This window comes from Centruroides sculpturatus, unplaced genomic scaffold, assembly GCF_000671375.1.
Source record: "Centruroides sculpturatus isolate CEXI.00-Female unplaced genomic scaffold, Cexi_2.0 scaffold987, whole genome shotgun sequence".
NCBI lineage: Eukaryota > Metazoa > Arthropoda > Arachnida > Scorpiones > Buthidae > Centruroides > Centruroides sculpturatus.
Window position 1 is genome coordinate 98,384 of NW_019385239.1, and position 17,655 is coordinate 116,038.

A 17,655-nucleotide genomic window follows, 5' to 3' on the forward strand; every position below is an offset into this window, starting at 1 on the left:
AGATTTTTAGTCTCTGTAATCCAAAAATATTCTTGGTAGAATATTTTCCAAATTTGGAAAATATTCTACCAAGAATATTTGGAAATATTCTTGGTAGAATATTTTCCAAATATCTACCAAGAATATTTTTCCAAAAATATTCTTGGTAGATATTTTTGATCCAAAAATATTCTTGGTAGATATTCTTGGTAGACAAATCTCACAGCAATTGCTGTGAGATTTGTCTACCAAGAATATTTTTGGATTACAGAGACTAAAAATCGTTATATTAACTAATACACAGCAAACCATTTATATATAATTTGATTTATATCTAATTATTTATTAGCCTTATAATAGTCCAATAATAATTTGGTAGTTAGCTAGTGTTTAAAAGACAGTTTGAAAATAGGTGTGGCTTATTTAGGAATTAGAATAATTTCAGGACCCAAAATTTCCCCAGAACATATACAAAACTTTTCTAAAAGTATGCACACTAGCACACACAATAAAATAATTTATGAAGCAAGTAATAATTAATACTATGTAGTTTGGAAAATTCAAATTAAATCATATATATAATTAAATGGGCTTTTTTATAATTTACTGTGCAACACTGAATTGATAAATTAGTGTAAACATTTTTTAATTAAAAGAATTCTTTAATTTAAGCACATGTTATCATCATAGGATAGCATATACAATAACACATCCGAAACCTTTAAAATTTCCGGTACAAAACAAATAAAGTCACTGAACTAGTGTTTTCAGGTTCATTGTCATTCTAAAAATGGAATGTTGAGAATATAGAATGTTTTCAAATACAAAAAATTAAACCTTCTTTAGTACGTAATAAAGAGCAAATATTTTGAATTAATTAAGTAGACAGAAGTCTTCCATAATAATAACGTGGACCATCTTCCAAGGAATAATATATGATTACTCATGTGGATGCTCATCACAAATATAGCACCATGCATAAGATATTATGTTACTATTCTTGAAATTTATACTAACCCCTGACTTGGTTGCTTTATAAATCTCAAGGGTTTTCAAGGTCCTGATGTCATCTGTTTTGAATGATTTTTTTAAGAGATTGATGCTATTTAAGTTGGCTGTTTATTGGGGTCTGTGGCATATGATGACAGGGCGGTGGTGTGTTTCTTTTTGTTGATGTCATATCTATGTTCAGCAACCCTTTTTTGAACAGATCTTTTGGTGGATCCAATGTAGACAAGATCTCTTTGGAATCTGTGATCCCTTATTGGGATACTGTACACCCCTGGTGCTTTCCAATTATCCAGTGTGTCCTTCACATTCCTCAGAAGTCAGTAAATAGTTTGTGTTCTTGAGTACGCCAATTTGGTGCCTTGAGTATGCCAATTATAAACTTGATGTAATATATTGATTAATAGAAATTGAAGTTGTCACTGATGACATGAATGACTTATTTTTAGCATGGAGCACTAATTAATAGACTTTTTATGTTCAAAAACAAAATTTATCTACAATAATGGCTGTCATACAATTTTTTATGAAAAGTTATTTAAGAAATGCATCAATGTTTTGCAGAGAAGATAAACTTTTTTAGAGTTTTGACTGAATTTTTCAATATTTAATTATTCAATTATTATTATTATTATTATTATTATTATTTGAAAACATAACTATATTTTTATGATGCTTTAAAATATATTTTGATATTAATATTTATTAGTTCATAATAAATCTATGAAAAATAAAGGAAAATAAGGTTTATAAAATGATGATAAAACTTCTGTTTAGCTATTTAACAAGACAATTCAGAAAAAAGTTTATAAACTCACTAATTTGCAAATTTGATGTGCAAAGAATGAGAGAATATTTTGCTTTAATTCAAGCAAACACAAATACCCATTAAATAGTGTTGAAAAGAAGTTTTGAAATAAAACCAGATTATTATTATTATTTTTTTTTCAGTTTTGACTTTGTAAAAATTAAACCATGGTTTGGTAAGCAAGTTCAACTTGCAAGCACATAACTATGTAAACAGGCAACAGTATCATGAGTGACTGACCAGATCAGAAACAAAGTAAACATTTTCAATTTCACTTTTAAAACACATGGTTTTTTGACTTTTGGCAAATTTTCCCAATAGCTAAAGGCTTAGCCAAGATGTTATATCATTTTATTGTAATTTTTTTGTGGTTAATGCTATATTATTATTTTTTATACTACAGATTTCCCCAAGTCTTATTCATATGATCAGACATTCTGCACCTCTAGGGTTTATCATGCAATTATAGAGTTAATTCAACAGCTTTTGCTTTGTGTAAACTTACCTTATGCAAATACTAGCAGATTCATTACTGACAGATTATTAATTTTATTCTATTAGTTTTTTTTTCTATTAAACATTAGTTAATTGGCATACTTATAATTATTATATAAATTAATAATTGATTTAAATAATATAAGAAAAAGCAATTTTCCTTATACCATAAAATGTGTAAACTGAAATTGCACCATACAAAAGTTTTTTCTCATTTTGAACAGGTTTTAGTATTTATTTATTTTTAATCTTTAAACTAAACCAGATAATGTCGCACAGCTATATTCATTTTTATAGTAAAATTACTTTTACATATGTAAAAAATTTCTTACTAGGTTTAATTCAAAGTGATTTCAACTAAAGATGAGAATATTCCAATTGAGAATTATTCTAAAAAGTTCCTGTCATTCCTGAGAACTTGTACTAGGCATGTTTGTTTAATTGGGTGTTTTTTATTGTTAAGGTGGGGGTAGCTTATGCTCATTGCACATTGCAAATATATCTTTTGTATAAAGAACGAATACTTCGCAGATGTGCAGTCTTTAGTCTTTGAGCTTACACAACAGTGAACAAGTCAGTTTGAGTATCAAGAACTAGTATCTTGCTCTGCTGTTGAAAATTCTAATCACATTACCCTATTACAGATGTAATCTGACTTATTGAGGAATTTTAATACTCTAATTAATTGTTAACTTTAATCTCTGTAATTACTAACAACGTTAATTATCTTGATCTTGAATACCCAGTACTAGTTAGTTATTAATTATTCCATAGTCTCATTTGAATCTTAAAAGTTCTCAATTCTTAAAACTAATTGATTCTACTCTTGGTTAATTTCAGCAAAGAGTAATATTAAAAGATTGTGTCTATATGCCCTTTGTCAGATGATTTTTATTTCTCTGAAGTTTTGAATAGTTCTTGGAATACGATTTGTCATACTCTACAGTAATTGTTATACCTGGAGGCAATTTTATTTACTTGTTTTCAACAAGTAAAATTTTAATTTTTTGCTTCACTTGTGTTAAATTACATTCTTTTTGCCCAAAAATCTCTTCTGTTTCTGAATTAGATATATGTTTATAGCCTGTAGTAAAACATAATGTAGAAAATTCCTTTGTTCTGAAGTTTTTCATTTAGATGATTTAGACGGATTTAATCATTATAAAGATTAAATCTATGGATAAGTTTAATTTTTATTAAAAGATAAGTTTTATTAATTTTTGTTATTTAATTACAATTTATATATATATTTATATATATTTTTAGAGGAACCACATTGTAATTTTCCACGTAGTAAATTACAATATCTTCAAGAAGTAGGAACAGGATGGTTTGGACAAGTTGTAAGAGGAGAAGCACAAAATATTATTGCAGATGAAAGAAAATCACAAGTGATAGTGAAAATATTGAGAGAGGATGCAACACCTTCAGAACATATATATTTTTTACATGAAGTTTGTCTTTTTAGGTTTGTTTAATTCAAAAATAAATAATAATAATAATAATAATGAAACCAGTGTAATTATAATGTTAAAGATAACAAATTTCAAAAGTTTTTCCTTAATGAATGAACTTTCAGTAGAAATCTTTTTAATTAATATATTGTTTAGTTAATTAGCTAAATTAATATATACATGAACTGAATATTATTTTATACATTTCTGTTACTGCTTGTTATGGAAGCCAAGTTCTGTCAATCTTCTTAATTTGGAACATTATTGACTCTCTTTAGGTCAGCTTCAACCAATAATAGTTGTAAACTTCTAGAACAGGAACATCATTGCACTTAGACTCTTTGATATGGTGAAGGTCCATAAAGAGGGCCGACCTTTAAGGTCATTGCTACAGAAGACGTTTGCTCCACCATATTGTTTGATAAAAACTTTGCCTAACTTTCTCACTACTAAGGCATACAAAGCAGAATACATGATCAGTAGTTCCCTTGAAGTTATCAAAGCAGTTTCTTCATTACAAATAGAGGAGGATTATCTAGTGGTTTGATTAAGAAGGACTATATCCTTCCATATGCGTTGATGGAACCATTTCTCTTACAAGGGACACATTTACAAAAACAGGAGGAAATTTTACTATAGAGGCTCCACAACAAGATCAGTTTCTAAAAATAATTTTTTTAGAATATTACTACTCAGTTAGCTTATACAATTTGTGGTCTGTACCTTGTTTGCAAAATGGGCTGCCATTGTGAAGTAATAATTTAACTGTTCTTATAGATGTGTTGCACAGGCAATCATGTATCAGGATACTTGAACAGGTATATGTTTAATGTCTTTCCATCTAAGAATAATTAGTGCTAATGATGCCATGTCACTCAATGATAATTGGAAACCTGCCCTGGATAGCAAAGACTACTCATTTAGCCAAAAGGCTATTAGAGCGATAACATTAGATATGTTGTTATATCTTTCTTTCATATACTTTTTATATTTTCTTTTATTTTTATTTTCATCTTTGCACATTTTAGCAATAAATTTCCTTCATACTTTAGTTTTTTATTTCAAAATATGTTTGTGCCTTTTAGATATAAAAACACTCATTCTTTTTAAAAAGCATATTCATTCTCTTTGAGTTTAATATCAGTTGTAATTACAACTGTTATTAGCTGAAACTGCCTAAAAAAAGGGTTGAAAACATTTCCAATTAAAAAGATTAACAAGATTTGGCTTCCATAGCAAGCAGTAACAGAAACATACATTGATAATAATGCTAAGATTCAAAGACTATAACAATTATTCATTTTGTTCATAAACACAGAAATATATTATATTAAAAGGTTTCAATTTATTTCAAATTTGAAATAATACTTAGAGGATAGTCAATTATTTGCAGTTTTCTTAATTTTTTTATTTTTAGTTGTTTGATAATTTATTTACTTTCATTAAACTCTTCAGAGATTCATGCCATCCAAATATTCTACAGTTGTTAGGACAGTGTTTGGAATGTGATCCGTTTTTAATTATTTTAGAATATTGTACAATAGTAAGTGTTATATTTTATGCAATTAATATTTCATATTTTTATTTCTATGTTAAATCTTTTACATAAATTATTATCTAAAGATTTAACCATTGTAATGAAATTAATTTGCTTTTATGTTTTATATAAAATTGATATTTTGGTAAAATCATATTATTTAATGTAATATATTTTTATATTAGAAATTCAAATAAATTTATTTTATAATAATAGCAACTTTTATTTATTTGTTTACTAAGTTTTACAAGCAAATTTATTTTGTAATAATTTTGTCAATAATAGCAAGCTTGACACTGAATCTAACTTATATTTAGTAATAACTAGAACTTTCAACATTTTCCAAATCAAATATTCATTTTTCATACTATATTCATACAAATTATAAAATTAGAACATGTTACACTGTTACTATACTAGTTATACTTGAATAATCATTAAACTTTTTACACAATAAGATTTCTTTTTTGACAAAACTGAAGAAATATCTATAGCAAAAGTTATATGAAAACATAAGTTTTGTTTTTCAAATTTATTTTTAAAAATGAAATTTATCCAGAAGTCTTAAAAATTACATTAATTTATATATGAAATGTTTTTATATTTAGAAATTAACTTTATGATTCAGTATAAGTAAATTTAATAATTATTTTAATTAATTGAAATGCTATGAGTTATTTATTTCATATATTGTTTAAAAATTTGTAGGATTTGAAAAGTTATTTGCTTCAACAAAAGAACAATCCATCACTTCTTAAAGAAGGACTTATCCTTCATGTCTGCTGTAACATAGCATCAGCGCTTGAATACATGCATGAGAAAAACTTTATTCATACGTAAGTTTTGCTTTAATAAATTGAATAAAAATTATTAGTGTACTTCTATTTTAAATAAAACTTTACCTGAAAGAAATTGGTTATTTTATCTAAAAAAGTAAAAATTATATTAATATTGTAAATATTGTTTTAGATACTTTACTATAAAGTTATTACTATTACTTTTAAAATCGAGACTTTAAATAAGTAAAAAGTTTTTAATAAATGTATTTTAAAATTATTTCTTTAGTAATTAATATAATTAGTAAAATCAATAGTATATTAAGAGCCTTCAACCTTTAGCAAATTAACATCACTAAAATGATAGTCCAAATTAATTATAATAAAACCAAACATTATCAAAAAGTATATCACAATTTATAGATTTTAACTAAAATAGCATGTTATTGGAATGAATTATGTAACACGTGAAATATAAATAAACTAAAAATATTAAATTTGAAGTATCTGAAATGTAATTGGAAAGTTTATATTTTATTACGTAATGAAGAATACCCATATAATTATTGTAAATACTTTTTTAATATATAATTCATATNGGAACATTATTGACTCTCTTTAGGTCAGCTTCAACCAATAATAGTTGTAAACTTCTAGAACAGGAACATCATTGCACTTAGACTCTTTGATATGGTGAAGGTCTATAAAGAGGGCCGACCTTTAAGGTCATTGCTAGAGAAGACGTTTGCCCCACCATATTGTTTGATAAAAACTTTGCCTAACTTTCTCACTACTAAGGCATATAAAGCAGAATACATGATCAGTAGTTTCCTTGAAGTTATCAAAGCAGTTTCTTCATTACAAATAGAGGAGGATTATCTAGTGGTTTGATTAAGAAGGACTATATCCTTCCATATGCGTTGATGGAACCATTTCTCTTACAAGGGACACATTTACAAAAACAGGAGGAAATTTTACTATAGAGGCTCCACAACAAGATCAGTTTCTAAAAATAATTTTTTTAGAATATTACTACTCAGTTAGCTTATACAATTTGTGGTCTGTACCTTGTTTGCAAAATGGGCTGCCATTGTGAAGTAATAATTTAACTGTTCTTATAGATGTGTTGCACAGGCAATCATGTATCAGGATACTTGAACAGGTATATGTTTAATGTCTTTCCATCTAAGAATAATTAGTGCTAATGATGCCATGTCACTCAATGATAATTGGAAACCTGCCCTGGATAGCAAAGACTACTCATTTAGCCAAAAGGCTATTAGAGCGATAACATTAGATATGTTGTTATATCTTTCTTTCATATACTTTTTATATTTTCTTTTATTTTTATTTTCATCTTTGCACATTTTAGCAATAAATTTCCTTCATACTTTAGTTTTTTATTTCAAAATATGTTTGTGCCTTTTAGATATAAAAACACTCATTCTTTTTAAAAAGCATATTCATTCTCTTTGAGTTTAATATCAGTTGTAATTACAACTGTTATTAGCTGAAACTGCCTAAAAAAAGGGTTGAAAACATTTCCAATTAAAAAGATTAACAAGATTTGGCTTCCATAGCAAGCAGTAACAGAAACATACATTGATAATAATGCTAAGATTCAAAGACTATAACAATTATTCATTTTGTTCATAAACACAGAAATATATTATATTAAAAGGTTTCAATTTATTTCAAATTTGAAATAATACTTAGAGGATAGTCAATTATTTGCAGTTTTCTTAATTTTTTTATTTTTAGTTGTTTGATAATTTATTTACTTTCATTAAACTCTTCAGAGATTCATGCCATCCAAATATTCTACAGTTGTTAGGACAGTGTTTGGAATGTGATCCGTTTTTAATTATTTTAGAATATTGTACAATAGTAAGTGTTATATTTTATGCAATTAATATTTCATATTTTTATTTCTATGTTAAATCTTTTACATAAATTATTATCTAAAGATTTAACCATTGTAATGAAATTAATTTGCTTTTATGTTTTATATAAAATTGATATTTTGGTAAAATCATATTATTTAATGTAATATATTTTTATATTAGAAATTCAAATAAATTTATTTTATAATAATAGCAACTTTTATTTATTTGTTTACTAAGTTTTACAAGCAAATTTATTTTGTAATAATTTTGTCAATAATAGCAAGCTTGACACTGAATCTAACTTATATTTAGTAATAACTAGAACTTTCAACATTTTCCAAATCAAATATTCATTTTTCATACTATATTCATACAAATTATAAAATTAGAACATGTTACACTGTTACTATACTAGTTATACTTGAATAATCATTAAACTTTTTACACAATAAGATTTCTTTTTTGACAAAACTGAAGAAATATCTATAGCAAAAGTTATATGAAAACATAAGTTTTGTTTTTCAAATTTATTTTTAAAAATGAAATTTATCCAGAAGTCTTAAAAATTACATTAATTTATATATGAAATGTTTTTATATTTAGAAATTAACTTTATGATTCAGTATAAGTAAATTTAATAATTATTTTAATTAATTGAAATGCTATGAGTTATTTATTTCATATATTGTTTAAAAATTTGTAGGATTTGAAAAGTTATTTGCTTCAACAAAAGAACAATCCATCACTTCTTAAAGAAGGACTTATCCTTCATGTCTGCTGTAACATAGCATCAGCGCTTGAATACATGCATGAGAAAAACTTTATTCATACGTAAGTTTTGCTTTAATAAATTGAATAAAAATTATTAGTGTATTGATATTGTAAATATTGTTTTAGATACTTTACTATAAAGTTATTACTATTACTTTTAAAATCGAGACTTTAAATAAGTAAAAAGTTTTTAATAAATGTATTTTAAAATTATTTCTTTAGTAATTAATATAATTAGTAAAATCAATAGTATATTAAGAGCCTTCAACCTTTAGCAAATTAACATCACTAAAATGATAGTCCAAATTAATTATAATAAAACCAAACATTATCAAAAAGTATATCACAATTTATAGATTTTAACTAAAATAGCATGTTATTGGAATGAATTATGTAACACGTGAAATATAAATAAACTAAAAATATTAAATTTGAAGTATCTGAAATGTAATTGGAAAGTTTATATTTTATTACGTAATGAAGAATACCCATATAATTATTGTAAATACTTTTTTAATATATAATTCATATAAATTATTTATTTATTTATTATTCATTATACTTTAATAATAGTGATCTGGCAGCTCGAAATTGTTTAGTAACTGAAAATCCTTTCAAAGTAAAAATTGGTGATTATGGTACTTCAATTCAAGCTTATAAAGTATGTATAATATATTTTATAGGAAATTTTACTTTTTTCTGATATTTTTATATCATTAAAAATTTTATTTATTGAAAAAAATATGATGATAAAAGATAAATTATCTAAATTGATAAACCAAATATACCAGGATTTTTCTATAAAAAGTTAATCAATCTGTCAGTTTGGCTGCAGTTATTATTAAATTCAATTTAAATTCAATTTTCTGGTTAACCTTCTTTATTTTCAGTTCTGAAGAACATTACAGGTTTTATACAAACATTTGTATAAAAACAATAAGCAAATTTATTTGTACTTCATGCACAGTTTTACCAGAATGAATGGTTACATATGGTTTAAAAGTTCATAAACACTATTCCTGGAGGGGAACTAAGAAATTCAACAAACTTTTGTCTTGGAACACTATTTCTCTCAATGTATTTCCTTCTCAAGAGATTAACTTATTAGCCATCACACCATTTCTAGAGTACATATGTAAATAAACAAAGCAAATTTAGTCACTTTGCCCTAAGCCTAGTTTGAATTTCTACTACTACAAAATTTTCAGGTACTTCAAACTTCTGTCAGCTTTTTTTTTTTTTTTTAAGTTTCTCCTTTACTCTATGAAAATTTTATTTTGAGAGTTTTCTGATTTTAATCAAAATATATAGGAATAACCATTTACAACAGTTTTATTTCTTAGCTGAAAAGAAGGAAGAAATGACCACATTATTCCTTCCCTAAGCTCAGGTTTCTTTTACATTCTCGATTTGAACTGTTTATCTGATATTCGGATTATAAAATAACTCTGTTCTATAAGTTTTATGTTTTATGTAGATTGTTTCAAAATGTAATTATTTTACGAATTAAACTTGTTTGATTTGCATGTTAATTATCATGGAATCCTAACAATTGTAAATTCCTAGTTAGAATTTCAGTTAATTTGTAAATCAATAATGTTTTAAATACCTTATATCTGTGCAGATAAGATGATAGTTGAATCATAAAAAAAGGCCCCCAAAATCCGGGGTTGTCTTATAGGACAGATACAAAAAAAATTAGATTGAAATTTATATAAATTAATATCTTTATAAAAAAAATGGAAAAACTAATTATTTACTAGTAGAGAGTAGAGTATGTCCACAAAATAGAATAGCTGATATGATGTTTTTGTGAATAGGACATAATTCTGTATACGCCATACGGTATTATTATCCAGATGATAATTGCCGATCTAAACTAAATTCATAGGCTGTTGATAGCTCGGGGGTTGTCTTATAGGACAGATATATACTAAAATGAGAAAACTTCGACAAAAATTTATACCTCATCTTATCTGAAGGTTGTCTTATCTGCGCAGATATACAGTAAATATGAATTTATAAAATAAAATTTTTTCATTATGTAAGCATATTAATACACATTATTATGCATTAGGTTATAAAATAATAAATCCTTACAGTGAGAGATATTATTGTAATTATAGAAAAAACTAAATATATAAAATAAAATTTTTTAATACCCATCAGTTTACTGCTCTAGTTCATTTAGTATTTTAAAAGGCAAAAATATAAATGAAATGGAAATATATCATCATCAAATGTAAGACTTCTACATATATATGCTTTTATGTTTATTTCAGCAGAAATTCTAAACTTAATTTTTCTGTTTTATTTGGATAGACATCATACAATAAACTTAGTCTAGTATTTACGCTGTATGTTTCCTTTTTTCTTTCTTTTTTTTTAATTTATGCTGTTCACATTTTAGGATCTACATTTTTCTTTCTTTCATACAATATTAAATTACAAAGTTTTATCCTAGGAATTTTATTGGAAAATTTCTAAATTTGATATTATTACTGATGAAATTGTTAGGTTCTTGATGAGCTGCATTTTGAAAAAATTGTAGACCTATAAATTCCCACTGTCGTCCGTCTGTTTTTCCTTAATCTTGAGAATGGTGTATGAAATATATGACCAGATATGGAAAGCTTAGGGATAGGAGCCCCCAACTAACTACGGTAGAGCATTGATTATCTGACCCTTGATTAACCGTCGCATTGGTTAATCGACCATTCTAGTCGGCAAATTTCAAATGTTCGCTAGTGATGTGGCATTACAATATTTGGCTAAATCTTGGCTACTTTAATATTATTTTTGTTAAATGTTTGCGTGTTTTAGCTGGCATCAACGGCTCGACCATTGAAGGGAGGCCAATATTTAAACGAGACTTAATTTTCTAATTATGAGTGGTTGTTTGTTTCGTGAGCAATAAAATAATTTTAAAATAATTTTTAACGATATAATAGCGATGATTATTATTTTAAAAAAAAAATTTTGTTAGGCTAAACATCGATGAAAATTCAACGTAAAGTTGGTTAATAGCGATATACTAATAAACTAATTACATGGGATATACTAATATCCTAATATACTATACTAATAATGTGTTTTTTTCCTTCTTTTCGATTATCCGATTTTTCAGATTATCCGACCAACCTGAGTCCCCAATTGAGTCGGATAATCGATGCTGTACTGTATATATGAACTTCTGATGCAAACCAGAAATTATATTATTTCAATTAAAAAATTTTTTCCTGAGAGGAATTAGCAATAAAGTCGTGCCAGTCGTCTATCTAACAGGAAAGTATGATGTACAGGTGCAAGACATTACTAATTTGAGACAGAGAGCATATATTTTAAATGAAATAAATTAAAAATATGATTAAAAATTGCAACCTGGCTTTGTGATAATGATTTGTATTTTGCTAATTAATTAATTAACAAAACACAGTATTGAAATCAAATTAAAGTCCAAATTAATAAGATATTTTGCTTCGTGCTCTATTTGTTTTTTATTTGCATTTTGTTAGATTCTAGAGCAGTTTCTCATATTGGGTTGTGTGAGCAAAAAGTTTATTTATTTGCAACCCAAATGCTTATAATATCAAATTTTTAAAAAACCCTGATAAACTGGAGTCACTGTATATCATATAACAAAATAAAATTATGCATTACTGATAATAACTTCTACATTTGAAATGTAACATTGAGTAAATTTCCATTAAGAGTAGTTCAGGCCAATTTTGATTTGTAACAAAAAAACTTACTTCAATTTCAGTTTATATTATTGAAATTTAATTGAATTTAAATTTAAAAATGTAATACTGATGGATAGACTTCTGAATAAATTTGAAATGTAATATTTAAAATTAAGTTTTTTTTTATATAAACTTAATGAATCTTTTTAAATGTACTTTTCAGATTGTAAGATTTTGTCAATTTCATTTTGTCTATAGAAAAGAAAAATAGAAAATTCTTTAAAAATTATTTATTGATTCACTTGTGCCAAAATTCATCTGTTATTAATTTTTTATAATTTATTGTTATGTATGACAATAAACCTAGAAGTTTGAACAAACAAAAAAATATTTTTAAAACCATTGCAACTTAAATAGCTTTATGACTATGATCTTATATAAAATATCTATTTTGGTGTTATTGAAAACAGAAAAGAGAAACCAATTATATATACACATTCTGTACTATGATATGCTTCTTGTCTAGTCTTGGTATAAACTTGTAAGCACTATGTCAGCCTTTCTTTATTACTAGATTTATTACACTGTCATTTGACACAAGACCAGCCTTAGAAAATCACTTAAAGTCCGAAATGCATTCTTTTTGGAAATCCCTCAGCTTTTTATAATGTAACTATATTTAAGAAATAAAACATACAAGTTAGATTATGTTAACAGTAAAATTTAAGGTTTTAATTCAACTTACATATTTATGGAATTGATACTACACATTTATGAAATACAATAATGTACAATAAAATTATGATGTTTGATAAAATACTGAGGACAAATCATTGATTTCCAGGTGTTTGCTATAATATTAACAGGATGTTAATGATTTTAAAATATCAAAAATAACAAATGTAGATACTTGTAATGACAATAATAATTATGAGAAAAAAGTTGTTAAAAAATTTTTAGTACTTAAGAACTAGGAACAATGCATACGTCTGTTAACTCTAACAGATGCATACATTGTTCCTAGTTCTTAGTATTTCTGTAAAAGGTAGTATCAAACTATGGGTTGCAACCCATAGTTTGATACCTTCCACAGAAACACTGTTTTCTTATTTATCAATTATGCAATTATTAGATTTTATTGAATTGCATAATCCTATAATTTAGCTATATAATAATTTATGAATACTAATCTATTAATTTATCAAAATAGTTTTAGTATATGTATTTGCAATTGTAAATTTATTGCTTCTTTAATCTTCTTAAAAAATATTACTTACAATTCATACATGTATATATAATGATACAGTAAAGTTATTTTAGTATTTATGCTGTATTTAATATTAACATAGATTAATTATTTTGCATAAATATACACAATTGATAAAAATGTTAAATTATTGACTCAGTTCTTTTATAATTATGATTTATAAATTTTTTTGCATCTAATTAGTGTATGTTTTATCAAATATTTATGATTATTTAGATTGTAATTATGCTAAAATATAGATGCAAGATATCCTTAAAAGTTTCATAACCAAAATTTATAAAAACATAGTAACGTTAACAATTAAAAAAATAACTAATAAAAATTATTTTTTTTTTCTGGTTAGAATGATTATTATTGCTTAGGAGATATGGCACTACCAATTCGATGGTCAGCTCCAGAATCTCTTCATTGCACAGATACTATCATAGAAACTAAAGAAGTTAGCAAAGAAGCAAATGTGTGGTATGTTTCAATTTTAATTTTAAAAAATTTTATATAAAATGATGACAAGGATGACATGATTTAACCTGTTACTTAAGCTACTAAAACCCTATTTTTAAATTTTGATATATATTAGAAATTATAGATGAATCTTAAATGATAATTAATAAAACTAAAAAAAATTCTTCTATCTTAGATTAGATTTATAAGTTCTCAATATATAATATTTCTATACATGAGCTACTTTATTTTATTCCTCTTCAAAATTTGATAAGAGTTCTGAACAATATTTACAAAAACAAAATATTCTAATCACAAGTGTGACAAAATTGAAGTTCCTGCATACTCCAGTCAGATGGTTCATAGATTCTAGGCTCCAATTTGTTTTATTCTCATTATATATTCACATGATAGGATAGTGCCATTCATTCTATCATAATTTTGCAGTTTAGTAAATTTTGTCTCTACATTAAAAACCTTTCTATAAGCAAATACAGTTTTAAGGCTTAGAAAATTATTATTTAACTCTTATTTTACATGTTTTCTGCTTGTTTATTGTCTTAATTGTTTATTTGATGGTAAGAAAACAATAGTTAATTGTCTGATAACATAAGAAAAGCAAACAACTCATATATTTGCTTTTCTTATGTTACCATTGAATAAACAATTGTCTGATAATATATTCAATAATAATATATTTTCTTAACTGTTGCTATTATCTATTATTGAATAACCTATTCAACAATTTCATTTATTTTATTTCATTTGTTAATTAGAGAAATATCATCTATCATTTCATTAGATAGATAATATTTACCTAATTTTGTAGTGTTTTAATGCTATTTGGGAACATGGATGTGGTGACTAGGTTATGGTAAAATGAAGTTCAAATTTTGATCATAAGAAATGATGAAAAAGCTCACTTCTATTTAGCAGAGATTTTAAGGCATGAGATACACTCATAAATTAGGGTTACTCAGTAATATAGTTTCATTTTGGATTAATGTGAGATAACTACTAAAAATTTGTAATTTTTACATTTGCAAGAATACAATCTTATTTCAACTTTTATTCATTGAAATAATATTTTTTAATTAACTTTAAGTTAATTAAAATTTAAATTATAAAAATAAATTTTATAATGCATTTCAAGAATATTAATATATCATAAAAACTTTGAAATTTACATGCTGTAATTTTTCAGGTCATTTGGAGTGTTAATGTGGGAGATTCTAGAATTTGGAAAATTGCCTTATGGAGATTTAACAAATGAAGAAGTACTACAAAAAGTAATTGTGGAAAAATGTATATATCTTGAACAGCCCAAAACTCCTTGCATCCACAAGAATTTAATGTAAATATTGTTTTATATTATATTTACATATAAATTTTATGACTAAAAATAATTAATTAATAATTATTTATATCAACATTATAATTATCCATTCAAATGTTTTAAACTGAAAATCTTAAATACATTAAAGTACAATCATTGTTTCCTTAATGCACAAATTAATTTTTTTTAATAAAATTGAATGTGTATGAATTTTAATCCAGTAATTTTCAAATTGAGTTTTTGAACAAAAGTCTCCATTACATATTATTTGAGAACATTAAATATTGCATAATTCATTATATGGAATTCATACAAGTTTCTATCATCACTTATAGTTATTGAATAGTAAGTTACAACATAAGAACAAATTGCTTAATCTTATTATTCCAGTTAAGTTAATTTATGAAGAAATATGTATTGTCAATATTAGATGCTTAAATCTTTAAAACAATTGATCATTAATTTTCAAAAATTTTTTATTTTACTATATTGAGTTAGAAACAGATTCCAAAAATGAAGAAAATAAATAATTTTTAGAATTATTTGACTTTCATTTTAGAACTCACTTGTTTTATAAGAATTATATAATATACAAAATTAATTTTTATAAACCAATATATGTTGGTTTCTAAATAATTATATAAATTTTTCAGTAATTTAAAAATATCTTAATAGTCTTCAGAAAAAAGTAATTTTAATTAGGTAAGATGTGTTTGATATTTTAATAAAAATGATAATTTAAGAATCTTTAAAATACACATCTAATATTAGTGGTCTAACTAAAAGACTCAATACACTTAAATTTATTTTCCTTAGATTATTTTCAATATTATTTAATGTGGAGACGAATGAAAGAGAAAATTTATTAGATATAGTGTCTAAGCTAATTAGGGAAGGTTTATCGAATGTCATTCTTGACTGTGTTAGACTTACAAAAAATAGCAGAAATAATACAATGGCTTTGGTTACCTGCATTTCTTTGGAATGCAGGTAACCAAAGATATCGTAATATTTCTCTTTTTGCTTCTTTGGAAGCAAAGAGAAATATTAAAAAGTTGGAAGAGTAATTGTAATAAACTTGATGTATCAGATTGGAGGAAGGCAGTGCCATTAGGGAGGATCTTTCCATTGAATGTAGGGAGAAGAGAAAAGAACAGATGAATAATTTAAGACAGGCCAGAAAAGAGGGAAAAATTGCATACTTCAAAGGTGATAAATTGGTGATAAGTGAAAACTTTTGCAAGGTTGGCAAGGATAAAGATGAGGATGGTTGTGTTATTAGGGATTCTTTTTTAGGAGTAAGCACAATTCACTAAAATTTCTCAGCTGGAATATAAATGGATGGAAACAGGAATATGAAATGGGGTATTGGAATGTTGTGAGAAAGTTCCATATATCATGTTGGATGGAAACTTGGTTAGGCAAATTTGATTCAAGGAAGCTGCCGACAGATGTAATGTATATGACTTTTATAAGATTAATGCTACCAGTATATTTGATAAAGGGTGAAAAAGAGGTGGGGGGTATTGATGATTGATAAAGAGCTGAAAGATGTGGTCATCCCTTTAAAGATTGGTTATTTGAATTATGTTGGAAAAACAATTTTTGTTTATGCTAAATGTAATAAGTTACTGTTACTTGAGACATTGTTTGATTCTTTTCAAAATGAGGAGATATATTTATTGGGTGATTTTAATGGTAGAATTGGAACCCTAAATGAAATGGAGTGGGAAGATGGTATTTTCTCCTTGTTCGATTACAGTGTTTACCGGAGCTTGGAAGACAAATGTATCAATAAGATTGGGCTGAAGTTATTGGAATTATGTCAAGCAAAATGTTTGATGATTGTGAATGGCCAAATTAAGGAGGATGTATAGAGAAAATAAACTTTCATCTCACATTTGGGTAAAAGTGTAATTGATTATTTGTGTATAAATGGTTTGGCAGCTGAGAATTAACTATTTCAGTATAGAGGATTGCACTGAATCTGATCATATGATGCTGCATCTAGAAATTTCTGCTAAAGGTCTGGAAAAAAGGTTTATTGCAGACAACTGGTCCAGTTTAATAAAAGATGGAAGGAATGGAAGGAGACATTTGTAAGTGAAATGCAAGGTATTTGTTAGGATATTCTATTTGATGATAGGACAAGTGAATTAAATGAACTTATTGACATGGTGTTTGGTATAGTGGAGAAATTTAGATACAGAGAAA

At 25.5% G+C, this 17,655-nt stretch overlaps 1 protein-coding gene across 2 annotated transcripts in view; it reads left to right on the top strand.

Annotated features, from left to right (window-relative positions):
* Positions 1-17,655, top strand: part of LOC111636576 (serine/threonine-protein kinase LMTK3-like) — a 55,418-nt gene that overhangs the window by 17,877 nt on the left and 19,886 nt on the right. For both annotated transcript variants that reach the window (XM_023381854.1, XM_023381853.1), the window contains exons 5-10: positions 3,557-3,758; positions 5,200-5,287; positions 5,990-6,117; positions 9,288-9,375; positions 14,008-14,126; positions 15,310-15,459. In XM_023381854.1, coding sequence (XP_023237622.1) covers positions 3,557-3,758; positions 5,200-5,287; positions 5,990-6,117; positions 9,288-9,375; positions 14,008-14,126; positions 15,310-15,459 — 775 coding nt within the window. The remainder of the gene's footprint in view (positions 1-3,556; positions 3,759-5,199; positions 5,288-5,989; positions 6,118-9,287; positions 9,376-14,007; positions 14,127-15,309; positions 15,460-17,655) is intronic.